The sequence below is a fragment of the Macrobrachium rosenbergii genome, chromosome 4 (genome assembly GCF_040412425.1).
Source record: "Macrobrachium rosenbergii isolate ZJJX-2024 chromosome 4, ASM4041242v1, whole genome shotgun sequence".
In the NCBI taxonomy this organism is placed as follows: domain Eukaryota; kingdom Metazoa; phylum Arthropoda; class Malacostraca; order Decapoda; family Palaemonidae; genus Macrobrachium; species Macrobrachium rosenbergii.
Genome location: NC_089744.1, coordinates 81,724,273 through 81,751,819, shown reverse-complemented (window position 1 = coordinate 81,751,819; position 27,547 = coordinate 81,724,273). Strand labels below are relative to the sequence as shown.

Here is a 27,547-nt window from a genome sequence, read left to right as displayed (position 1 = left end):
ACTCGGCACTCAATTCAGTAGGAAAACGCCGTGCAAAGAAGACCCAGAATCATGCTTATCTGGGGTGCTAAGTGTTAAAAAAATCCACAATCTGATATTTACCAACTTCCCCTTAACAAAATTATTGATTTGTTAAGACCGAACCCCTCCAAAATAATCAGTGAAAATTCATAACTGCCTAATGAGGAAAATATTAGGAATTAACGGAACAGCAATTCCTGTCAGGTAACAAAGCAAAAGTTAGTCCCATTCAGGTTGCAACTGAAGAGTAAAAAAAAAATAACTACAAAATGGGCCGAAGTTTCCTCGGCGCAATCGAGTTTTCTGTATAGTGTATAATCAAGGCCACCGAAAGTAGATCTATCTTTCGGTGGTCTCGGTATTATGCTCTATGAGCCGCGGCCATTGAAACTCTCAGCCGGCCGTGGTGGCCTGTCCTATATCGTTGCCGGAAGCACGATTATGGCTATCTTTAACCTTAAATAAAATAAAAACTACGGAGGCTAGAGGGCTGCAATTTGGTAGGTTTGATGATTGGAGGGTAGATGATTAACATTCCAATTTGCAGCCCTCTAGCCTCAGTAGTTTTTATGATCTTAGGACGGACAGAAAAAGTGCGGACAGAAAAAAGTGCGGACGGACAGACAAAGCCGGCACAATAGTTTTCTTTTCAGAAAACTAAAACGTCGATTTCTGCTGGTTATGTCATGCTCCCAAAAATCAGCAGATCGAATGAAAGGGAAAGCAAGTGACTTTTTCTGTAGATGAGAAGATTTATGATGATGATTATATGCGCAGAACATAAAATACCAAAAAAAATTAAATATAAATACCACTTTCTGTGGAATTTAAAATGAACTGAGAATTTGTGCTAGTCGTGTCAGACGAAGATAACTATATAAAAATTAAGAGACTTTCGGATTTGAACTAGAGCAGATTTGCAATATCACAGCCCTGGAAAATGGCGCCACCTAACAGTGAAGAAGAATGCCATTTACGTGAAAATAATGGAGGGAGGAAGTGATGTACTGTTTTGTAAGATATTTCATAATAATAATAATAATAATAATAATAATAATAATAATAATAATAATAATAATAATAATAATAACAATAATAATATAGGTAGAAGACCCTCTTTTAAAAGCACGTAGCTCTGAAAATGACAGCTGCAGTTTATAAACTCAATAGCTGGTGTAGCTAACGCTTTCAAAAATAATAATAATAATAATAATAATAATAATAATAATAATAATAATAATAATAATAATAATAATTACCGGCAGCTGAGTGATGTTGCGTAGCATCATCCAGGTGGTTTGTGTAAACAGCCAGCTGGGACTGTAGATTGTTCGTGTGTAGAAACAGCATACACGTGGAAGTCACGCTCACAAGCGCCAGTAATTCGCTCACCCTGAAGGGAAAAAACATAAAACATTAATCAAAATAATCAAGTATGCATTATACGGATTTCTAGTTGGGGAAACTAGTACTATAAAAAATGTCAAGTATCTTTAAAATATAATTCTAATAGTATTCTCACAAAGTATCAAATCATATGATGCCATATCTAAACCATCGCCTTTGCTTTGCGAGAGGCTTTTATTGGAACTCAAAAAATGATGCCTTGTATGTCACATTAGGTCATGCCTCTTGACCTCTTTCCCCACATAGTACATCAGGAATTGTAAGATTATCGACTCGTAATGATAATATACTGTCATGTAGATATTATAAAATCAGGCTAACTGAATATTAAAAGGGTCTATTCACATCAACTGATGGACTTGTAACAATTATGCTTTCAATGCCTAACCATGATTATTGATCAAACTTCCTCTCTCTCTCTCTCTCTCTCTCTCTCTCTCTCTCTCTCTCTCTCTCTCTCTCTCTCTCTCTCTCTCTCTCTCTCTCTCTCTCAAACAGGCTTAAATTAATTTTCTTCAGTCATTTAAAAAGTGCTTCTTAAAACTATGAAACAAACCACACACACAAAAATTTTGCATTAGGATATAATGATTGAGTCACTTTTCCTTTTAATTTCTCTCCTTATTTAATAAGAAGAAAACAAGTTATTCTTTTAACATAATATTCACTTAGTTGATTACCTAACTGAACATTATCATCGAATAACATCGAATTTAACTTATATTGTCTTGAACAATACCTTATCATCTGCAATCTTCCTGTCAGCAAGAGATGTACAGGTAAAAATTTTAATTTTTTTCCTTTCTCCCAGGTGATGCAATGGTCTCTCTCTCTCTCAATTTATCACGTCAGTAACTCCATTATCAACAGAGAAAATGTCCAAAAGGTATCGTCATCTCATTATTTCGGGAGAGAGAGAGAGAGAGAGAGAGAGAGAGAGAGAGAGAGAGAGAGAGAGAGAGAGAGAGAGAGAGGTCGCCGTGAACGGGAACCCCCTTTTTTACATTTGTTTATTCAGTGATCAGGATGACTCTACAGAAACACAACTAGGCTAGGAGGAATCGGTTGGAAGGAGAAAAGAAAGATATTTTTGAAAAGACCTCGGAAAAAGGTTTCTTAATGAGGGCGACACAATCTATCTGGTAAACTCTCTCTCTCTCTCTCTCCCCTTCAAATGTCTTAAATTTTTAACTCGGAAAAGGTTTCTTGTCAAAAGCGATGAAGTTTATATAGTAAACTCTCTCTCCCTTTCTCTATATAGTAAACTCTCTCTCTCTCTCTCTCTCTCTCTCTCTCTCTCTCTCTCTTCTTCAAATGTCTTAAATTTTAACTCGGAAAAGGTTTCTTGCCGAAGGCAATGAAGTTATATAGTAAACTCTCGCTCTCTCTCTCTCTCTCTCTCTCTCTCTCTCTCTCTCTCTCTCACACATGCACCCAAAATTTGCCTTCAATTTTAGCTTGAAAAAAATTTGCCTTCAATTTTAGCTTGAAAAAGGCTTCTTGACAAAGGCGATGGAGTTACCATATTAAACTCTCTCTCTCTCTCTCTCTCTCTCTCTCTCTCTCTCTCTCTCTCTCTCTCTCTCTCTCTCTCTCTCTCTCTCTGTGTGTGTGTGCCCTATTTACCCAGTCCTACAAGAGCTTACGTTCCTTTCAAATATGGCCGACGTAGAAAAAGGTTTTGTACCTTAATTTCTTGACTGTTCCTTCAACCGTTAGAACTTTAAAGTCCCGTTCCCCTTAACAATAGGAACTGTTACCGTGTGGAAAAAAATACTTTAAAATGTGTGGCACCAGAATAAATAAGGAGCATTTAATCAATTGAAATGGCGGGATCCAGGGTGTAACACTTCCTGCCAACTCTTGCTTGATATAAAAAAAAAAAATAAACGGTATAAAAACAATAATGTCTTTATTACGTTCGTAAGCAGACTAAAATACCACGATATTATATTAACCATATGCTAATACAAAAGGCTGAACTACACACACACACACGCGCATATATATACATATAAATAGTAATATTTATATATTTATATATAAATATATATATATATATATATATATATATATATATATATATTTACATATACATACTGTATATCTACACACACACATATATATACACACACTCATACATCAATATAAAATATTTGTCTGTCGCGGAAAACAGCAAAACCTCGAAACTATTATTAATTTTATATTTCCCCCAACATATCCTCGAAATTTAATGTTATTTAACAAGAAAGGTGCATTCATAGATTTAAATTTCCCTAATTCTTATCCAATAAAACTAAAATCATTCTAACTATAAACAAAACTAGTAGTTTTACGAAGATTAAAATTCATGATTATTATTTAAAAGCCTTTCTTACAGTTTCATTTTGAACAGCTGTCTCATGCGAATTCTGGGTGGCCCAGAAAATTAGTCTCCTTTAGCTATCGCCCACATATAAAACAAGCCGTGTTTCCGGCTATGAGACATATGCATACCACTGAATCGCATACTTATTCAAATTGCTTAATAGGCATAACTGTACGAACACCAGCAAACACCAAAGTATACATCTGCCTTTGAGAACAAATAGGTGAACGCGCGCACTCTGAGCGTTTTCTGCACAGCTATAACTGTACGGATACCAACAGACCTGGTGTGGTGGCCTGACCAGAGTCTCAGCCTAAGGTTCTATTCAAAGTCTCTTGTAACGGGCGGACTATACAGGAACAGTCGCTCGTGTGAACTGCATACGCAATCCACAGGATGCTTGCAGACGACTGGCAATGAATACAGAAACAGTAGGTACTCCCAGGAAAAAAATATTTTTAGTTTGCCTCAAAGAACACGCTGATGTAAAAGGGAGCAAATCAGAGAATAATATCAATGAACGTAACAATGATCTTTTTCAGAGCTTTTGGCAATAATGCTTGGTTTCCGGAAGTTAGGCTTGACAAAATAATAGTCAAATTTCAGCTGGGTCTACACCTTTCCCAGCAAGCTTCACTGGAATGAAATGATTTCTATTTATATCACTGATTTCATCTCGCAAGTCTAACGCGAGATTTCATCTGGTCTTACATGGTTAACAACAAATGCAGTTTTCACCCGGATTTGTTTCCTTATTTGTTAATTTATTTGTTTATTAACTTCAATCTCTTATGGTGCTTTTCGTCCTTGCATTTCGTATTCAGTCATAATATATATATATATATATATATATATATATATATATATATATATATATATATATATATATATATCATTTGGCCTACCAAAAAGAATCCCAACGTAAATAAACTTTACTTAAAATTTTAGCTCCATCAGAAAATACGGAAAAATCGCCGCAGTCCATATATATACAGTATGTCAAACTGGAAAGGCTAACGCAGCGCTCTTTATAATAAAACACAAAAACGACACCAGGAAAAAGAACGGGAAGTACTTAAATTAAGTGTATGCTGACTGTAATAATCTAGAAACTACTGCGCGTTTCCGTTAATGGAACTCCTTAAAAATAATTAAAGAAAACACTTCCGATTGAGAGCGCTCTGCAGTATAGGCCGCTGTAAGAAATAGAAAGTGTTATTTCATTGTTTCAATGACGATGGAAAAGAGTGTTTTGAGTCACTTTCACTGCCGGTGACCAAACTGACATGTCTACAGTGTATCATCGTTTTTTGGAGTCCTATCGGCCATCATTCGGTAAAATATGCAAGTCATTATTTTCATTTATCAACTACAGTTCAGAGTTGTTTTGAATAGCTACTGGAGCACTATGCTAAACTAAATTCTAAATATTTAGGTCTTTAAATTCTTGCCAGAGACATTTCGTAACTATCAAAATTATTTGATAAAAAAACTTCAAGACAGGAAAACCAAATAAGGGTAGTGCAAATGATTAAAAATTCTCAGTGCGAGAGAAAAATGAGATAATTCAGTCTGAAGGCCGACACAGCCACACCCAAATGAATAAAATGGTCAAGAAACTCGTGTCACGGGTGGAGAGGGGATGTATTCATTTCAGTATACTAAAATAACAAGCTTAATCTAAGCTCAGGTGAGAAAAATGGTAGACAATACAGAAACATCTCGTGAAAAATGATAGCCAGTGGAGGACTACAAAATCAAGAGCTACCGTATATGACAAAGAGGATGTGGAAAGTGGAAGCCATTCAAATGGCGCCAATCATTCAGCTCAGGCCAGTAGTATCGGAGATTTCCTAGCTGTGGAAAGGAAATCCGGGTCAGACAAATCAATTCTAATCTGTCTTCACTGTAGAGAGAAAAAGTGGAAATAATAATGACTTTGCCTTTTTAACCGATATTTGTAGTGGAACGTCGATAAAAGAGGGTCTGATCACATGATACAGTTACATGGAACGAGACACTGAACATATCGTTGGACATTGGCTCAGACTTGCTGCTATTATGTTCATACCACTGCAAAGAGAGGTCCCATGTTTTACGAATACGCTTACGGGATGGAATGGACAACCAAAATGCCCTTTTTCTGGCCAAAGCAAGACGTAAAAATTAATAATAAAAAATGGGGAGAGAAAACAAAAGATAGGCCTAACGACACAGGAAGCGATGGGCCATACATGATTAAGCTGACAGGAAAGATGAATCTAGCAACATGGACATTCCATCATTTTAGGACAGAATACATCTAATTTGGTTGTCCAAATCCAGAATATCTTAGTCGCGCTTGCCTCAGATAAACTGGACAAAAACGAATTGTTTGCAGATATTTAATTATTGTACAGAATACACACACAATATATATATATATATATATATATATATATATATATATATATATATATATATATATATATATATATACATATATATATACGAATGCCTTTTTTCTGTTATCTAACAGTGCACTATGAAGACAAAAACACTATTGCACGTTGCAGCCACATTATATATATATATATATATATATATATATATATATATATATATATATATATATATATATATATATATATATATATATGTATATATTCAAAGTACGTACAAAAACAAGACAACGTACGAAGAGCCTCATTCACACACAAGGCAACACTCGGTGATGATACCAACGTCATACGATTCGAAGAGTCGGACGCTTCCTAGGATACTAAGAAACTTACTAAATCATCTGATTAGACATGATTCGAATAATAAATCAAGTCCGCGGCCAAATGATGACGATTAATACTCGAGCGAAGGTATTATTTATCAAAGATATAGATGAACACACGTATACATATGGATGTGTCAGTTCTCAAGAGCAGTTTTTTTTTTTTACTGCAGCTAACTGCACCACGGTGCAGACATCCAAAGCTTATTGAAATGTGCAAATTTCTTCAAACACCCCAGAAAAACAGGCGAGAGAGCTTATTATAAAGACTGCAACCTTACAGGCACTCCCATCATACCTGTCAGAACATTTCAATTGGATTAATTTTAAAGACTCCATCCAAAAAAGGTATCTATCGAGAAAATCATTAAGCACGGGAAAACTGAACTCAACAGCACTTTCCTATGTAAGAATAAGCGTAAGAACAGTTAATATTATACTGTATATCGTTTATATCTAGGTGGTTGAAAAAAATTAAAATAGGTACAAGAGCTCCGATCTTACCAGAGGGAAAAAGAAGAGTTACTCCTTTTAAACAGCGCAAAAAACTGTTAGACTAAGTCAGCGACAAACCTCATAATTACAGCCTTGGGAAAATCAAGAGCGTTTGGTCAATTTACTGATAAATCAGTTTTCTTTGATTACCAATAAATTACCAAAGATATTAGGTCGAAACTGAAACAACCCAGCAGACCTACAGTATGGGCAGGGTAGAGTTGAAAGAATAGGCCTATAAGCCCATAAGCCTATAAGGCATTTCAGTTTCGTCTCAACTGGCAACCAAAGATCTTGAGTAAAGTTGTTTATGGTATAAATGCATACAAAAGATGCCATTAGAGTCGACAATTTATTCCTTGAATATGTTTAACTAAAATTTTTCTAGAAAGACGAAAAAGAATATAATACTCTATTGCAATTTTACGGTCAATCAAGCTTTCAATAAGGGCGTTTCTTGTTTTATAATATTTGAATTAAAAAACAAACCTCCCATGCCTGGCCTATCATGAAAATATCACTCCCCAAACATTATACAAATAATAATAATAATAATAATAATAATAATAATAATAATAAATGCGTTGAACAAAAACTTCATGCTACAAATAGTCTTTTTCTATAAAATTAGAAAAATGATACAGTTTAAAACATTAAAAATACGACGAGTGATCATAAAACCTGAAATAATCCCATTTAAAGCATTATCCGCTCTAACAAATATATATATATGTGTGTGTGTGTGTATTATTATTATATATATATATATATATATATATATATATATATATATATACATATATATATATATATATATATATATATATATATATATAATATTATAAACCTGAGAGAAAATTTTGGGAGGGAAACTCAGCAGCAAAATCTGAAGCGTCGCGTGTCTGGCGGCTTGGAGAGCTTCTTGAGGTGTCTCCTCTTCTCTCATATTTGGGTTACGAGCCCGATTTTCGGGTGAAGAGCCATGACAAGGCTGTATTTTGGCCGCCATTAAAAGAATCTGCCGAGTAGAACAGGTAGACTCAACTACCGAAACGGAGAGATGGGGGAGGGGAGAGCGATAAGCCCTCACCCACTCGGTAATGGTATTTCCAGAGTTAATACAAAGGGAGGACTGAAAAGAAAAATGGAGATCCTTTCGCTTTCTATTTCCACCGAATATTCTGTATGACTTGGTATGTTGGGGAAAACAAAAGCACCGTCTCGATTCAAGACATTTGTTTAAGACGAAAGAATGCAAACAAAAGGCTATAAAGGAAATTATTTTGAGCGGCGTCAGAATAATACTGAGCAGAAGTCGTTTGCAATTTACATATGTCGAATTAGAGAATACAGACAGTCATAAAAGGGAATTTCACTTTTGTGTTTGATTTTCCCTTTGTTAATAATAATAATAATAATAATAATAATAATAATAATAATAATAATAATAATAATAATAATAATAATAATAATAATAAAAATTAGATAAATCATAGGCCTATTCTGAATGAACCATTTTTTTTTAGGTTCTAGACCTACAAATGATCGTACATATATAATCCACTGTAAAATCAAGCAGTTCCTCGCAATCATAGGAGTGCAGTGCACACAAATAATAGGTCTCGCTCTCTTTCTCTCTCTTCCTCTCTGAACTCTGTCAACGAAGGGAGCTTTAATTCCCGTCGGGGGAGCGTTCGCCAAAAGAGGAACAACAAAAGCACTTCACCTACATCTCTCGTCGGTTGCACGGTCGTAACGGTCCGGGAAGTACTCTCTCTCTCTCTCTCTCTCTCTCTCTCTCTCTCTCTCTCTCTCTCTCTCTCTCTTCATTTCACTGTATAAAACACTATAGGGGTATAACGCTGAAATAAATTAAAATGAGTCACTTCTCACGCAGACAAACAGAGAGAGAGAGAGAGAGAGAGAGAGAGAGAGAGAGAGAGAGAGAGAGAGAGAGAGAGAGAGATTTTGCCTATTAACGACAAAAAAATACCATGTTAATTTTTAGTTACATATAATTTAACGGCCGTACGCACCAAAACATATCAGTCTGATTACGCTTTTTGGATAACCGAACAGCATACACATCGCATCAAACATCCAGCTCAACATTTAGCGGCCCAGAATCTTTTTGATCTACGTTCGATAAACATCACATCCGAGCGTAGGTATCAAAGGACAGCGGGGCCTGATTAACTCAAAAATAGCACCGCCAGCTATTTCAACCGATTTTAATTTCGGGACAGCCTAACTATTTAATGCTACGTAGTACATGCTTTCAAAGGCCGATGTTAATCATTTTGTGCTGCAAATCAGTAAAATATTTTTTTCGTGTCAAAAAGAACTATTTCCCGGAGCGGAATTTGACGCTGAAATTATTAGCGATAAACCTGTTTAAAAATGTGGGAACAGCTAGCAATGACACGATCATAAATGATACTATATATCTCCTGTATCTCACAATTACTGGTTTACAAAATCAATCCTTCTTGCTACGCTATAACAATTGAAAGCGCAAATAACTGTTTTCTTTTTGAACGTTCAACGCTCGAATAATTTCAAATGTTTCTTTTCCCGCCAAAACATAACGGAACGGTACTGGCGATGGAAATTTTCTCTTGAGGCCGAAGTCTTCACTATCTTTTCCGTCAAAGTAAAAAGAAAGGAAGTTATTAGATTAAAATAATGGAAGAAATTATAGAAAAGAACACAGACAAGGAGCGGTAAGCTATTACAAGTAACGCACAAAGGTTATGATAAAAATGTGACCGTTTGAAAAGTTCACAGAAGAGAGGGTTGTAGACTCTATCTCAGCTTCATCACGTTTCTGTCGTTCCCATCTTTGCCAGTTTGCGGTTCTTATAACGAATACGAAGATAAAATGATGATGATAACCTGATGAGGAAAACCAGAGAGCTGAACATGATAGAGGTGACACACTCATTCTTGAGTTCAGTACTGGCCTGTGACGGTCAAGACTCACGCCATCTTGCCCCTAGAGCAAGTTGCAATGTAAACGAACAAGCTACTCATAAGTCACCATACTTCGTAACTTCGTTAATTATACACTGAATATTCAAAATCTGAATATCACTTGATTATACGGATACACAAATGTCCCTATAAATCGTAATTAATGTAATATATATATATATATATATATATATATATATATATATATATATATATATATATATATATATATATATATATATATATATATATACGTACCAGGAACACGATGAACGTATTGTCCGTAAGATATCAATCAAGGGAAAGCGCTGGGGAAGACCAAATTTTCACCGGAAACGGAAAACTTCAGTAATGAAACATTGTATTATCTGCTTTGGAAGACTTTCTTGCTGCCTTAAAGTTCCTGTTACTCTACCGGTGGTAACACAGGTGGCCATTTGGTTTAGAGTTCCCCCATCATGGTACTTCTGTATTTCAAATTCCGACTGTCTAATTGTTGAAAATTATATAAAGTCAAATTAACGTTTCGGAGGAGAAATAAGATATTGTGAGCATTAACGTGTAACTTCAGTTTTGAATAATAATAATAATAATAATAATAATAATAATAATAATAATAATAATAAATAAATACGCAAAACACCTACTGTTTACCAGCGTATCATCTGATTCGTTTTTGCATAACTTTACGAAGTGGCTCCAAATGCATTTAGAGAGAGCAATCCTCTTCTTTTTGTCTTCAGCCTTTACCCATCTCTATATGGGGTCGCTGTTCCGTGTAAGCCTTCTCCATCTTCTTCTGTCTTGCGTATCCTGTTCTCTTAACCCTTTTTCCCGCATGACATTTGCTATGTTATCTTTCCATCTGAATCTTGGCCTTGCCCTCCTCCTCCTCCCAACAACCTCCATGTCCATGACCCTTCTGCACACGTGATCCTCCTCTCTCCGCATGACATGACCAAACCACTGCAATCTTCCTTGCTGAATCTTCTTTGACACTTCTACCACTCTGACTGTCCCTCTAATATAATCGTGTCTGATCCTATCCTGTCTCGTGACTCCACAAACCCATCTCAACATCCTCATCTCTGCCACCTTCAACTTCCTTTCTTGAGCCGCCTTTATTGACCACGTCTCAGCCCTATACACCATCGCTGGTCTAACTACACTTTTATAAAACCTTCCTTCTACTCTTGCACTAATCCTCTTGTCGCACAATATTCCCGATGATCTCCTCCGATTCATCCAAGCACACTGGATCCATTTACAGAGAGCAATGGTAATTAGCCTACAAAATGAATAAATAAATCCCTTGAGTAATTACTTAAAATATTCCAAGTATTATTAAAGTACATAAATATCTCCATATGAAAAAATCAAAATCACTCTACCCCCCTCCTACCTATCAAGTATGATTAGGCCTAACCTTCTTAATATCACTGTATAAAGGACCATCATTGGACTCGCACCAACATCATCATAATCATCATATTATCATCATCACGATCGACCGAAAAAAGATAAAATCAACTGATCCCAGAAAGGAATCAAAATCAAAATAACCCTAACCCCTCCTACCTATCAAGTATGATTATGCCTAACCTTCTTAATATTACTCTATAGAGAACCATCATTAGAATCACACCAACATCATCATATTAATTGATAGCATCACTTTCTCGTGATATTAAATAGAAAAATAAAGCTTCCTGTATATGGCAATATACTACATGCATATTACTGCGGACTTCATTTTTCTAATCATCATATTATCATCATCATCGCGATCGATCGAAAGAAGTAAAATCAACTGGTCTCAGAAAGGAATCAACTTTCCTCCGCAAACAAGAGTTGATGAAGCATGCAATCACGAGACCCTAAGTAAACAGTAAAGAAGAAGAAGACCTACACACTGCAGAACTAACCAAGCCAGTCGTTTTTCTGTGAAGACGGATGGCTGTCATTCCCACACCGAAACTGTTGGCTACCTTCTTACGTGACGGGAAAGACAGGAAACCTGAGAAATACTGGGAAGTGTAATGAAATTAATAAAAGAGGTACATGAGGTTTTCCAAAGGCAATGGGAAAGTTGGGTTGCAGGCAGAATGTCTCTACATATCGGTTTATAGATTTTGGCATACACGCCAAGCACTGGGGCAACTAGAGCCATTCAGAGCTGAAACGGAAATTGACTGTGAAAAAGTTTGAAAGGTGTAACAGGAGGAAAACCTCGCAGTTGCACTATGAATCAATTGTTAGGAGAGAGTGGATAGTAAGATGGAACAAAGAGAATATGAACGGAGGTACAGTAAAAGGAATGAAAGAGGTTGCAGCTAGGGGCCGAAAGGACGCTTCAAAGAACCTTAAGTAATGCCTACATTGGACCGCATGAGATGTACTGATGGCACTACCCCCGTACTGGGAAAATGTCTCTACAGTAAGAAGAAAAAATTCATAAGCTAAGAAATAAAGTTCTGACTTATAAAAAATGTCAGGATATTAGAGCGTAAACGATTGCAAACATTACCTCGTTATGTGCAAACGGTCGGAACAATACCATTATCAGCGTTATTTTACAAAAGATCAAAACTATTCATATGAAAAAAGCCTGCAGGGAACATTAATGAAATTAAACCTCCCATATGAAAGAAATGATGAAATATTAGGGATAAAATACAAAAGTTCTGACAAATGACTGACTCAGATAAGCCTGAGCGACCCGAAAGCTCTGTTAAGGAAGTGACCTAAACTTTGCACTGAACAAGAAACTTTTAAGAACTCATCCTGGAAGCAATGAGGTCAAGAATGCTCCTGGAGAGGTATATAAGAAAGCAGGAGGGAAATCGTTAGGGGGGAAAACAATGAAGGAACAGATTAATTTGTATCAAAGTTGCTCGTAATGCAAGCTATTATCGGTCGCTTTGTTGCCGGTCACATTTACAAAATGGTGAACGTTATAAAGCATTTTGCCTTGATATATTCACAGCGTTCCGCAACACGGACACAAGCTCTCCCCAGTCGTAAGCTGCGTTCTCTGCTCCCACTGATGTTACAAAAACAATATAGACAGAGATGATCCAGGTACTTTTTTTACGACAGAGGTGAAAGCTTTCAATTGACAATGATGATATATCTTACGAGTGAACAAAGGCGCACGAAAGAGAGAGAGAGAGAGAGAGAGAGAGAGAGAGAGAGAGAGAGAGAGAGAGAGAGAGAGAGAACTCGTTTCCTTTCTTTTAATCATCCCATCGCCGGAAAAACAGATAAAAACACGTTCCGCAAAGATGAACGGTCCTTGATAGTAATTCTCAGCCTAGCTCCTCCTCTTCTCCCTCCTCCTTCCCCTCAAACCTGATTTATTACTCCACATTTTCATTTCATGTCAAACCCGAGGCATTTTGATTCTTTGTCTCGACCAAGACAAATATAGTATGCGATTGCAGCTGAGGTCTCGCTAATAAATACAGCAGGTGTATAGATGACTTACTATTCAAAGGCGGTGGAGAAACTCTTCTGAGGGCTGAGAACTCTATTGTAAATGTGACGTAATCTATTTATATCTTTAATATCATGCTGGGCTCATTGTATTGTAAAGTATATGTATAATGGCGCTATAATAGTATTTAGACTTAATGATAGAGATGACACAAAAGCTACCGGATATAACATTAAAGGCTGATATAAAATAAGTTAGACTTAATGTATGGGGATGACATAAAATTAACTGAGCCTAACTAACCTCCCACCCCTTAGATAAGCCGTCAAAGAGCAATAGACTGACGCCTAACGATTGACTCAAAAAACACCACTTAAGACTTGAGCAACTGCTAAATGTAAAAGTGGCAGATCGTGAAAATTCCCAAGAAAAACCAGAGGCAATTTCAAGTTATGCATTTGCTGTTGACTTTTTCCATGCTCATTAGTAGTTACGGAAGACATAAATGATTTTTACGTCGATATTTATCTTCTCACGTATTCCAGACCGCGTTTTTACACCACAGAGACCCATCTCTGTAAGGAGAGTTAAACAAGGCATTTTGCAGTAGGAATGTTCACAAAACGATGTCATTTCATAACCCGTCCCCATTCTCTCTCTCTTAACCTCGTCCCCATTTTCTTTCTCTCTCTTCTTCTGTCGTCTGGACCAAAACGAAATGTTGTGTATAAAGAAGAGACAAACTCCGTCAGACTTTTTTTTTTTTTTTCAAAAGCAACTATTCAATTTGGTTACTATAGTATACTGTTATGGTGATAGAGACAAGGGTTTCTTAAGCCTAGAACATTTGCAACAAGACGAAGCAATCCAGCCTCAAAAGGCAAAAGGTCCCTTCTCCCAAAAACTTGCACTCCCTTCTCTGCCAAAAAGGTCCCTTCTCCAAAAAACTTGCACTCCTTTTTCTGCCGAAAAAAGGTCCCTTCTCCCAAAAACTTGCACTCCTTTTTCTGCTAAAAGGCTCCTTCTCCCAAAAGTTGCAATCCTTTTCTGCCAAAAAAAGTCCCTTCTCCCAAAACTTGCACTCCTTTTCTCCCAAAACTGCCAAAAAGGTCCCTTCTCCCAAAAAGTTGCACTCCCTTTTCTGCCAAAAAGGTCCCTTCTCCCAAAAACTTGCACTCCCTTTTCTGCCAAAACGGTCCCTTCTCCCAAAAATTTGCACTCCTTTTTCTGCCAAAAAGGTCCCTTCTCCAAAAAACTTGCACTCCTTTTTCTGCCAAAAGGTCCCTTCTCCCAAAAAGTTGCACTCCTTTTTCTGTTAGAAAGGTCCCTTCTCCCAAAAAGTTGCACTCCCTTTTCTGCCAAAAAGGTCCCTTCTCCCAAAAAGTTGCACTCCCTTTTCTGCCAAAAAGGTCCCTTCTCCCAAAACGTTGCAATCCCTTTTCTGCCAAAAAGGTCCCTTCTCCCAAAAACTCTTGCACTCCCTTTTCTGCCAAAAGGTCCCTTCTCCCAAAAAGTTGCACTCCTTTTTTCTGCCAAAAGGTCCCTTCTCCCAAAAAGTTGCACTCCCTTTGCAAAAATGTCCTTTTTGCACTCTGCCAAAAAAACGTCCCTTCTCCCAAAAAGTTGCACTCCCTTTTCTGCCAAAAAGGTCCCTTCTCCCAAAAAGTTGCACTCCCTTTTCTGCCAAAAAGGTCCCTTCTCCCAAAAATTTGCACTCCCTTTTCTGCCAAAAACGTCCCTTCTCCCAAAAAGTTGCACTCCCTTTTCTGCCAAAAAGGTCCCTTCTCCCAAAAAGTTGCACTCCTTTTTCTGCCAAAAAGCCCCTTCTCTCCCAAAAAGTTGCACTCCTTTTTTGCTGCCAAAAGGTCCCTTCTCCCAAAAAAAGGTCCCTTCTTCCAAAAAAGTTGCACTCCCTTTTCTGCCAAAAGGTCCCTTCTCCCAAAAGTTGCACTCCCTTTTCTGCCAAAAAGGTCCCTTCTCCCAAAAACTTGCACTCCTTTTCTGCCAAAAGGTCCCTTCTCCCAAAAGTTGCACTCCCTTTTCTGCCAAAAGGTCCCTTCTCCCAAAAGTTGCACTCCTTTTTCTGCCAAAAAAAGGTCCCTTCTCCCAAAAAGTTGCACTCCTTTTCTGCCAAAAGGTCCCTTCTCCCAAAAGTTGCACTCCTTTTTCTGCCAAAAAGTCCCTTCTCCCAAAAGTTGCACTCCTTTTTTTCTGCCAAAAAGTCCCTTCTCCCAAAAAAACTGCACTCCCTTTTCTGCCAAAAAGGTCCCTTCTCCCAAAAAGTTGCACTCCCTTTTCTGCCAAAAAGGTCCCTTCTCCCAAAAACTTGCACTCCTTTTTCTGCCAAAAAGGTCCCTTCTCCCAAAAAGTTGCACTCCTTTTTCTGCCAAAAAGGTCCCTTCTCCCAAAAAGTTGCCCTCCTCTTTCTGCCAGAATATAAACACCCGTTGCCAGTCACAAGGGCTGCCTTGGGTCAAATTTTCCTATAAATTCACGTCGCCTTTTTTGCGTGATCCAGCTAACATATAGACAAATGAACCTAACCAAAAACAACCTCTTGGGCGGAAATAATAAGAATAAAAACCACATGTAATGATAGTATTGAAAAAAAAAAACCCAGCCGGGCATAAAAAAAAATTCCGCAAAATCATGCTCGTGGTTGAAACAAAAAATTCTTACTAAAAAAGTTAACCGGAAGAGCTAATGACTGGAACACCATCACATCGGGGGTAGTTGCGGTACTTTGCTTGATTATGGATGATTAACATTATATTTAACATCATTTCCTTTAACGATATTCACCATCAACATCAATATCAATATCATCATTGCTGTGCGAATAATTCAATTATTAAACAGCATAATTATTATTATTTTAAAATAGTATGAGGTACCATTGCCACGGAAAGGTTATTCGCTTCTTGAATAAATTAGGAAAAAATAATTTTTGGTGGACAATGAAATTACTTATAAACTGTTAAAATAAAGTTACTTATAAAACGTAAAAATATTACTATGAAATGAGAAAAATTACTTATAAAATGTGAAAATACAGTTACTTATAGAATGTAAAAATAAATTACTTACAAAAAGTGAAAATACAATTACTTACAAAAAGTGAAAATACAATTACTTACAAAGTGTGAAAAATTACTTATAAAATACTTACAAAATGTGAAAAATTACTTATAAAATGTAAACATAAAATTAATGTGAAAATAAAATAAAATTCTTTATAAAATTTTAACATAGAAAATTGCTTACAAAATGTGAAAATAAATTAATTATAAAATTTGGACACAGAAAATTACTTACAGAATGTGAAAATAAAATTCCTTATAAAATTTGAACATAAAATTACATAAAAAATGTGAAAAAAAAAAATCATTTACAAAACTTAAACATAAAATTACTTACAAAATGTGAAAATAAAATCATTAACAAAATGAGACAATAAAATTACTTGCAAAATGTGAAAATCAAATAAAATTCCTTATAAAATTTGAACATAAAATTACTTACAAGATGTGAAAATAAAATTACTTACAAAATGTGAAAATAAAGTTAGTCATAAACTGTGAAAATAAAATTACTTACAAAATGTGGAAATAAAGTTACTCATAAACTGTGAAAATAAAATTACTTATAAAGTTTGAACATTAGAAATGACTTAAAAAATGTGAAAATAAAATTACTAAAATTACTCATATGTGAAAATAAAATTATTTACAAACTGTGAACCTAGCTTGCCCAGAAATGCTGAATAAATAATACCTTTTCTACATATCAAGGTAAAAAAAAAGGAATACTTAAGAAAAAGTAGCGAAAGCTGCAAATCTTATCTATCAGTCTATTCGCATGATCAGTCGTCCTCAAATCTATTCTTTATCAGCGTCTCATGAACAATTTTTTTTTTTCATATCACTAACGGCAATCTTAATGACAACGAGCACTACTTAGGTACGACCATGCGTGACTAAGCAGAAACGCCTTTTGTAGAGAGAGAGAGAGAGAGAGAGAGAGAGAGAGAGAGAGAGAGAGAGAGAGAGAGAGAGAGAGAGAGAGAGCAAATATATATGATATTCTAAGACATATATACTATTGTATATAAATAAATAAATATATGATATTCTAAGATATGGTACTATTGTGTGTATATATATATATATATATATATATATATATATATAGAGAGAGAGAGAGAGAGAGAGAGAGAGAGAGAGAGAGAGAGAGAGAGAGAGAGAGAGAGAGAGAGAGAAGCTTTAAGTAAACATAAAATTCCAAAACATGTACTGTTGTAAAAGAGAGAGAGAGAGAGAGAGAGAGAGAGAGAGAGAGAGAGAGAGAGAGAGAGAGAGAGAGAGAGAGAGAGTTTTGTAAGCATATTATTCTAAAACATGGTACTGTTGCCATGGGTTATTTCCCCAAGATAGAACCACTGATTTCAGCGCAAGGCAAATCACGGCGATTCAGAATAAAATAAGAAGAAGGTTAGATTCTCTTCAGGCACCTTACCTTAATTCCTATTGTGCCTCTGTTGACTTGACCAGTGAGTTATCAGCCTGGTAACTTGCAGCTAAGTGCTGAAGGGCATGGGACTAGCAACCTCATCCGAAAACATTTAACGAAAACCATACCGTTTAGCATCTTCTAGAATCACATCACCTCAGAGGAAAAGGGTATGTACAATTCCTACAACATTCACATACAAGACATTGATACGAGTATACTGGCGGTATTTCCTACTCTTATCGTCTTCTACTTTTCATTCGAGAACATGCTGCTGTGACTAAGCAACTCCCAAATATATACAAAAGTAGAATTATGAGAGGAAATATGTCACATGATTTTTTTTACTGGATTCGTGACAATCTCAACTCACAGAGGAATGCATCACAAAGCTCTTGGTTGCGCAAGGGATGAAACTGGCAGTCTTCAAATCCTTTAAGGGTTAAGTCTTCCTATGCAGCAGAGAGAATACCGAAGTTTTCTTCATCTTTCACTGCGGATTAACCCTAGTACCGAAAAATAAATAAATAATAAATAAATAATAAAGCATGAACAGAAGTCCTTCCCTTAGTCTGACAAACACGAAGCCATCTTTGAAGGCTGCTGCTATCGAATCAGCAACTTGAAGAACAGTTAAAAAGCAAATATTTCTTCACGAAGGTGATAATTATCACCTAATCATAGAACATATTTGGTGAAAGTAGATACAGATATTCAAAACAGTAAACATATCTACATCTCTATTACATTAAAAAAGCATAGTTATACTACACTGGCACTTATCAAATACATCTAATCAGGCCACTTCATAAACACAAATGCACAACACATCTGATATAATCATCTTAAAGAAAGGCTCACTATTTTCATCCCAAGAGAAAAAATGCAGTGATATGGCAATAAAAACTCGTTTGCTTGAAGTAATCAGATAAGTTCGTATCTTAAAATACTTTCTCTTAGAACTATTTCTTCAATCATCAGGTGGATTAGAGAGCTGACGCAGGTTATAGTCAGCTAAATTAAATCTACCAAGATATGAATTATGATTTGCACATTCGATATATATCTGACAGAAACCAAATCTTGTTCATAACGAACGAAGAATCAATGCAATGTTCTATATATATATATATATATATATATATATATATATATATATATATATATATATATATATATATATATATAATATATATATATATATATATATATATATATATATATACTGTACATATATAATATATATAGTATATATACACACATATATAAATATATGTGTACACAAATACATACACACATATTATATATATATGTGTGTGTGTATGTATAACTAAACGAGACAGTGCTTGCTTGCCAAGAATGAAGGTATTTAATACTCAATGAGCGCATATGATCATTTAACTTATGCAGAAGGCGTGTTGACCTCTTTGGACTGGAGGTCACTGTCCAGTTTAAACAAAAATTCGCTGGACTAATTCTCTCTCTCTCTCTCTCTCTCTCTCTCTCTCTCTCTCTCTCCATCAAAAACAACGACCAGGCTCCCACACTTTCCCAGATACTCTCAAAGCATCTTCCTGTTTCAAATGAATCAGGAACTTTCTCTGAAGAACATTTCTACGACTCAAACCACAACATCACTAAGTGATCTTTTGTCTGAGGTTTTCACCAATCAATTTCCCAAGACATCCAGCGATTCCAGCTCCCAAAAACATCAATTTCTCCATAAGACAGACTGAAGGTGGGTTAACTTGATTTTCTCCAATAAACATACTGGAGGAATATATCCCACATGAATTATTGTAGCTCTTTCTCAATTACTTGTGAATGGACAGGAAAGGATCCTGCAAAAAAAAAAAAAAAAGAAATATGCCATTTGTATCTTAGATTCCTCAAATGATAATAAAAGAACGTAACCTTCCATATCAAATACACCACCTGCTAAGAGATATTGTACTGTACCTGAAAACACAGTGCTGGACAGAGTATAGAGAGACCAGCCCCCTACTATTTCTGAACCTGAGACAATAATCTACAAGAAAACCTGTTCAGAAGATCAATAATGGAAGGAAGACGCCACAAGTTTAAACAATGGAAGAGTTCAACCTCTGACCTGAAAAAGATAAGAATACAGAGAGAAACAAAGACATTGGGAGCAGAACGCATATGTCCTCAAGAGTGGGACCAAGGTTGATAACGGAAGAACCAACAAGTGGGTTAAAATAATCTACAGGACCGGTTCGGCAAAGGAAAGAAGCTTGGCTTTTTCTAGTAAGCTATGTCCCTCGATGAAGATTCCTCTCTTCGTATTGCGCGCAAGTGGTCTGAAATCTAGACCTAATGCTTCAGATGACTATTTTCTAGTAATACTGTGAGAAGAACACATTTCCAGATGGAAGATAATAAGTTTTCATTAGTATGCTATATTACTTTATAAAAATTCCCTTGTGCTGATGGACATACAGAACAACAATCTCCTTCATGAGTATCTATGTGTGATGATTAACCCTTGCGCTAAATTTGACTGAAATAGCTTCGGCCATGCAGAGTGCAGTGAAAAGGTGTGACAGTCACACAGAATGACGTATAGACAGACAGACAGACAGACGGAGACATATAGACAAACTAAACTAAAACGGACAGACGGAACGAGAAACTACGTCACCCTCGACTTCGCCGGTATTCTTATACACCGAAATTCTAGTACCAGTCTATATCGAATACGTAGACTTGAAATTTCAATCACTGAAGTAAATGAGTGACTGAATAAATAACAAAAATATAAATATTAAATACGTAATTATACCAGTTCTCGTCTTTCTTTGTGTGAAATACATATATCAGCTAAACATCTTACGTAGTTGTATGTATATTTCCTTGTATGCAACACACACACGTGTGTGTATGTGTGTGTACATATGTACGGAGACAGCACACACACGTGTGTGTGCACATATGTACGGAGAGAGAGAGAGAGAGAGAGAGAGAGAGAGAGAGAGAGAGAGATCCTAATCCTTCCTACGAATCCACATAACAATATGCTCATACGGATGAAAGCGCGCAAGATAATTGCAGCACCGATTTGGACTACAATGGATACTTGCAACCTTAACAACACCCATTCGTAGACGTAACATCAGTTGAGAGAAGGCACCACCGAGCATTCCCCTGAACACTCCACAGTCATTCACAATATTGTTTTTCTCCTACGCGACAAACAAACGTGCATTCCCGAGCCCTAGATTTGGTGGAGGTTCTCCCGCAAAGGAGGTTTGATGCCACGAAGCCTTCTCGGGTTTAATGCCATTAAAACTCCTCTCGGCTCCCGCCGAACTTTCTTGGCGGGAAAGATCCCGTTAGGAGAGTCGAAGACCACTTCGGACTTCCAGTTGCCAAGAGTAGCGGGATCGTGAGGGGAGGGGGGACACAGACAGACGGAACTACGCACAAACATGCGTCTGCTTAATGGAGTTGCCGTAAAGGTCGTCTTTCCAATGCTATAGCCAGTGGCCGTTAGGACTCAAGACCTACAGGCTCTTTTCTTCCTTCGGTTAGACTACGTTCTGTCGCCACTCCCTTACACATGTGCAAGTGGTAACCTAGTAAGTTCGGTGCTTAAATATCATTGAAATTCTCTCTCTCTCTCTCTCTCTCTCTCTCTCTCTCTCTCTCTCTCTCTCTCTCTCTCTCAGTACAGCGCTCAAGCATTCTCTGTGTGTGTCTCTCTGCCTAGTCTGAGTTTCCGTGCAATGCGGAAGAGCAAACTGCAATAATTTATCATCTTTTTTTTCAAATCTAAACAATATGTTCCAAGCATTTCCAAATTAGTACTATCATTCCGAGTCTACCAAAGGAAGCCGAGTACCAAAAACGTGCAAGAACATTGGTGATGACACCGACAGAGGTACTGGAACAAAAGGCGCGCAAATCTCCAATCAGCTGTGGCTAACGGTGAGGAACAACGGAAGCATTGGGGAGAACACACTGGACAAAATCACCCCCAACTTGATTCTATTACACATCTCCAAAAATCTAAAAATCGCATAAACTTCAAATTTCAAAGGAAAATTGGGATGTATAATAGTAACATTAATAACTTTTTATGCTTCTAGTAATTCTGAGAAAGTATGCGTGTATTAAGAGTTTTATGCATTTAAACGTATCCGAAGTTGCATGAGAGATAACAGCCGTTAGATTATACAGGCATACGGATAAGTATAGACTAAAACTTAACCCTTCACAGCAGCACCAAACGCTGGCGAACTGCAGAACACGCAAAAGCTAATAAAGAATTACTGAAAACCAATGGAAATAGATCTTCCTGTACAGCAGACTTCAGTATATAAACACATCAAGAACAGTAATTATAAAGACTTTATATACTTATCTGAAAGTGTTTACGATGAACATGTACCCGAGATAAGTAATTAGGAACAACAAAAACCTGTTCTGGCAAAAAAATAAACCGGTTTCCTAGCGTGCTATTTATATCTGCCAAATCGAGAAGCAACTGAATGGGTGTAGTATAATTATATGCGCTACGTAGCGAATGGGAAGTGACTCGTGGTTATAGATGCAAAATATTCGTCTTATGTTTGGTTACTGAAGTTTGATCTGTCTAGGAGATACTGTATATGAAAGGTAGACACACAAAGAGCGGATTCCTTTCGCTCTACAAACTTAAAAACTTTACTCTGAAAGAATACTTTTAAGGAAACTGGAGTTCCTTATACGTTTCTTCGTGTTGTCAACATGAGCACAGTCGCACAGCAAAGTGCTGCTTATTCACAACCTGGTTGCTTTGGAAAAGAAACTTTACTTTCTTCATAGTTAACTGTAAGATCTGGGAATTAACTGCACATTCACACAGTGTGTGTCTGCCTGTTTGTGTGTGTGTGAGCCACGTTATGTCAAAACATTGCCAACAACAGCAATCCGGTCATCATAGATGTTATGAAAAAAAATACAAAGGAAATGGACAATTTTATTCAGCTTATAATTACATAGTAAGATACTGTGATAGTAATTACTTTACAGAATGGACAAGTAACAAAAATACTGAGAGCATCCAGGAGGAATACACACACATTCACAACAAGTCTCACTTATTGAGGTTATTGAGAGAGAGAGAGAGAGAGAGAGAGAGAGAGAGAGAGAGAGAGAGAGAGAGAGCAATAAGGCTCAATGCATGAGAAACATTCTATTGACACATTGCTTCCAGACTGAAAAGTCACAAAGGCAAATTTTCTAATGCATTTCAAGGGAAGTGAAAGGCTTTTTTTTTTTTTTTTTTTTTGCAATCCGGGAGTATTTCACTTCTGAAACCCATCTTTCAACACAAATCTGAAAGGAATGTTTCAAAAGATCCAAGAACAACTGTCAATCAATGCGTCGATCCGTGTCTTGTAAGGCAGCGCAATTCGGAGACACGCGAACTGAACAAATTCACCTGATACTGCGTAAGATTTCTGCGAGGCGAACTGCTTATTAAAATTTTGTATAGTCAGCATATAAAACAATCACGCCAATTCAATAAGGTATACATATAATTCACATGCCTGTTTGTACATAAAATAAACAATCTATTTCTTGTTATGAATACTATTCCAAACCCCCGTAGGAAGGTAGTGTCATCATGCGGTGTACTGCAGGCATTACTTTAGGTTCTTTGCAGTCCCTTCGGCCCCCAGCTGCAGCCCCTTTCATTCCTTTTTACTGTACCTCCGTTTATACTCTCCTCCTTTCATCTTACTTTCCTCCTTCTCCTAACAACTGTTTCAACATTATTTTCAGCGCTGATAACCTCATAGGTCCTGGCGCTTTGTGGCCTAAATTTTATGTTCTGACTCCAGTTCCATTCCAAACGCTGATCCCTTTTCAGAGATCAACTACTTTAACTAACTAACGAAAACAGCCTGATGATTTCGACATTTAAATTCAACAGCCCAACAAAAGACGCAATAACAGATCATGATATAAAAATAAAACCTTCTTTCAAAAGCCCAAGTCTATGTCCCTTCCACGTTGAAAGACAAGACAACTGAACAAAAAGGTTTCGCTGCCTCCTCCTGATGGCGAACAGTTTCTTCAAGCTTCTCCACAGAAAGTCGAAATTATCGCCAAAGACCACCGCAAAGAGAAACGAAAAAACAACCAAAACGGTCGAAAGTGATGACTCGGCAAAACAGAATACATAAAAAAAAAAAAGACGTTCGGTCTACTCCCTCTCCCGCGTCACAGACATCTGCGTCCGCTGGACCATCTTCTCGATTATTTTCGCGAGGAATTCTGGGATCGACAATGGAAGAGCGTAGATTAATGTGAATTGGATCGGAACCAACATATGGGATCTACAATTCTCATAAATACAAATAAAAGCATTTAAAGGGTTATGGGTTAATTTTGTTTATAAGTAGAAAGCATCTGAAGGATTATTGGTACTATTTTTGTTTAATTTACAAAGCCTCTGAAGGGTTACTGGTATCATTTGTGTTTACGTAGAAAGCATTTGAAGGGTTATTGGTTAATTTTGTTTGTAAGTAGAAAACACCTGAAGGGTTATTGGTACTATTTTTGTTTATATTTACAAAGCCTCTGAAGGGTTACTGGTATCATTTGTGTTTATGTACAAAGCATTTGAAGGGTTGTTGGTGTCATTTTTGTTTATATGTAGAAAGCATCTGAAGGGTTGTTAGTATCACTTGTGTTTATGTACAAAGCATTTGAAGGGTTGTTGGTGTCATTTTTGTTTATGTAGAAAGCATCTGAAGGGTTGTTAGTATCACTTGTGTTTATGTACAAAGCATTTGAAGGGTTGTTGGTGTCATTTTTGTTTATATGTAGAAAGCATCTGAAGGGTTGTTAGTATCACTTGTTTTATGTACAAAGGATTTGAACGGTTGTTGGTGTCATTTTTGTTTATATGTAGAAAGCATTTGAAGGGTTGCTGGTATCACTTGTGTTTATGTACAAAGGATTTGAAGGGTTATTGGTATCATTTTTGTTTATATGTAGAAAGTATTTGAAGGGTTGTTAGTATCACTTGTGTTTATGTACAAAGCATTTGAAGGGTTGTTGGTATCATTTGTGTGAGTGTATACGTAGAGAGCATTTGAAAGGTTACTGGTATTATTTACCTGTTTATATGTAAAAAGAATTCGAAGAGTTATTGGTACTATTAGTTTTTATATGTGGAAATGTTTTATGCAGTCTGTGATATTACACGATATATGTATGTATGTATAATATATATACAGTATATATATGTTCTTAACTTACTTTATCACATTAGTTTTTCTCATATATTTTTATTTTTCACTGATCTATCCATACTTAATGTATATATTTATTTAAGAACATTATTTTCAAGTGTCAAAGTAACACGAACAAACAACCCATAACGATGCATGCACACCTGGACTTTGGACTAAGTGGTAGTTTAAAATTATATGTATATGAATGTATGTGATATATACTGTATACATATATATATTATATATATAAACGATTACAAAAAAGAGATTTCGAATTCAATTAAAACTCGCCAAATCTTAGAAACACATCAGTGATTAAACCGATAATGGTATGAAGCACGGTCCACCAGATAAAACGTTATCTCTTAAATACTTCCGGGTCGCTGATCATCGTAACATTCTCCGATTTCCAAGACGTTGGGCAATAATAATTTTTTGCCAATTTCTCAATATCGCAAACTGACCATATATACAAACCGATTTTTATCGTTACTAGCTTTAAATTAGCAATGGCGGTCATTGGCCCCACCCCTTCTGCCATATGAGAGAGAGAGAGAGAGAGAGAGAGAGAGAGAGAGAGAGAGAGAGAGAGAGAGAGAGAGAGGTTCTTTTTCATTTATGCAGTTCTCACTTCCAAAGGCGTTCATTGTGTTTTCAGCCACGAGAGAGAGAGAGAGAGAGAGAGAGAGAGAGAGAGAGAGAGAGAGAGAGAGAGAGAGAGAGAGAGGTTTTTTTCATTTATGCAGTTCTCACTTCCAAAGGCGTTCATTGTGTTTTCAGCCACAGAGAGAGAGAGAGAGAGAGAGAGAGAGAGAGCCAAGCATCTGTACATTTCAGTAACGAATTCCCCTCTCTCTCTCTCTCTCTCTCTCTCTCTCTCTCTCTCTCTCTCTCTCTCTCTCGGCAGAAAATAAGATAAATTCCACCTCTGGAAGTCAGAACTTCATAAATGAAAACGAACCCCTTCTCTCTCTCTCTCTCTCTCTCTCTCTCTCTCTCTCTCTCTCTCTCTCTCTCTCTCTCTCTCTCTCTCGGACAACTTTTCTTTCCCTCTGCTTCTCCGTTCTCATTAACCCAGATAGGATACTTTAAAAACCACGACGACACAAATGAATGGCGTGTCCAAGAGCAATTATCGTCATCTCCAAAGAGAAGACGAGCAGGAGATGTCACGTACACAACACATTTCACGCTCTCAAAACATATATAGGCGTACATACGGAAACTGAGCAGAATGCCTGTTTAGTGCACAAAAAAAATATATCTATTTATATATAATATATATATATATAAAGAAAAAAAGGAAGAAAGGGATAAAGAAACCAATGAAAAAACTAAAGAAACAGATAAAAAATATATAGCCTACATGCTTCAGACAAAATTATTTTTGTGATTAATATTCCAGCGGTCATGATTTTACGTCTACAAAGAAAACTCCCCTCTCTCTCTCTCTCTCTCTCTCTCTCTCTCTCTCTCTCTCTCTCTCTCTCTCTCTCTCTCTCTCTCTCTCAAACGTAAAAACGTGAACATCACAAAAAAACTACGAAAAAACATCAGCAGAACAAACAGCAATGCATATATAAGCACACACACACAAACCAGAACCTAGTAAAATATTCAAACGACCTAAAGCCGAGTTATACATAATTTCTGCAGTAAATCAAATTTATGAACAAAATAAAATGTATGAATGAGAGCAAACGAAACTGCAGGTTATATTACTGACTCACATAACATGAAGCAGTTAAAAGGGCTTTGTGTTCATGGCAAATGTATAAAATCACACAAAACTATTTTACTCCGTTACCACTGAATGCTACATATGGCGCTGGCAGAAAACCGTTTTATCTTCTGCAAAATGTGGGAGACTTCAAGAACGCCTCTCTCTAACCTAAAGCTTTTCTGCCAATTCTCAAAGCAATATCGAGGTAAAATACATTATGAAAACAATGTATTAGTCTACATGTTTTAGACAAATGTATAGTTTTTATGCATTCCAATATTCCAGAGGTCGTGATTACAGGCCTACTAAGAAAAGATTTCTCTCTCTCTCTCTCTCTCTCTCTCTCTCTCTCTCTCTCTCTCTCTCTCTCTCTCTCTCTCGTTCTTGAACACAAAACAGAAAACTATTTTTACCGTTAGCAACAAAATCTCTCTCTCTCTCTCTCTCTCTCTCTCTCTCTCTCTCTCTCTCTCTCTCTCTCTCTCTCTCTCTCATAAACGCTAAGACCACCACAAAAATACTCCAATCAACCTGACGGTACTCAAAAGTCATCTGCTCTTTCAACCCGTCATCGTCAGCATGATCAAACTTTGAAGCATGT

General features: G+C 36.6%; 1 protein-coding gene across 2 annotated transcripts in view; it reads right to left on the bottom strand.

Moving 5' to 3' along the window:
- Positions 1 to 27,547, bottom strand: part of pip (heparan sulfate 2-O-sulfotransferase pipe) — a 101,517-nt gene that overhangs the window by 14,496 nt on the left and 59,474 nt on the right. For both annotated transcript variants that reach the window (XM_067100164.1, XM_067100170.1), the window contains exon 2: positions 1,281 to 1,414. In XM_067100164.1, coding sequence (XP_066956265.1) covers positions 1,281 to 1,414 — 134 coding nt within the window. The remainder of the gene's footprint in view (positions 1 to 1,280; positions 1,415 to 27,547) is intronic.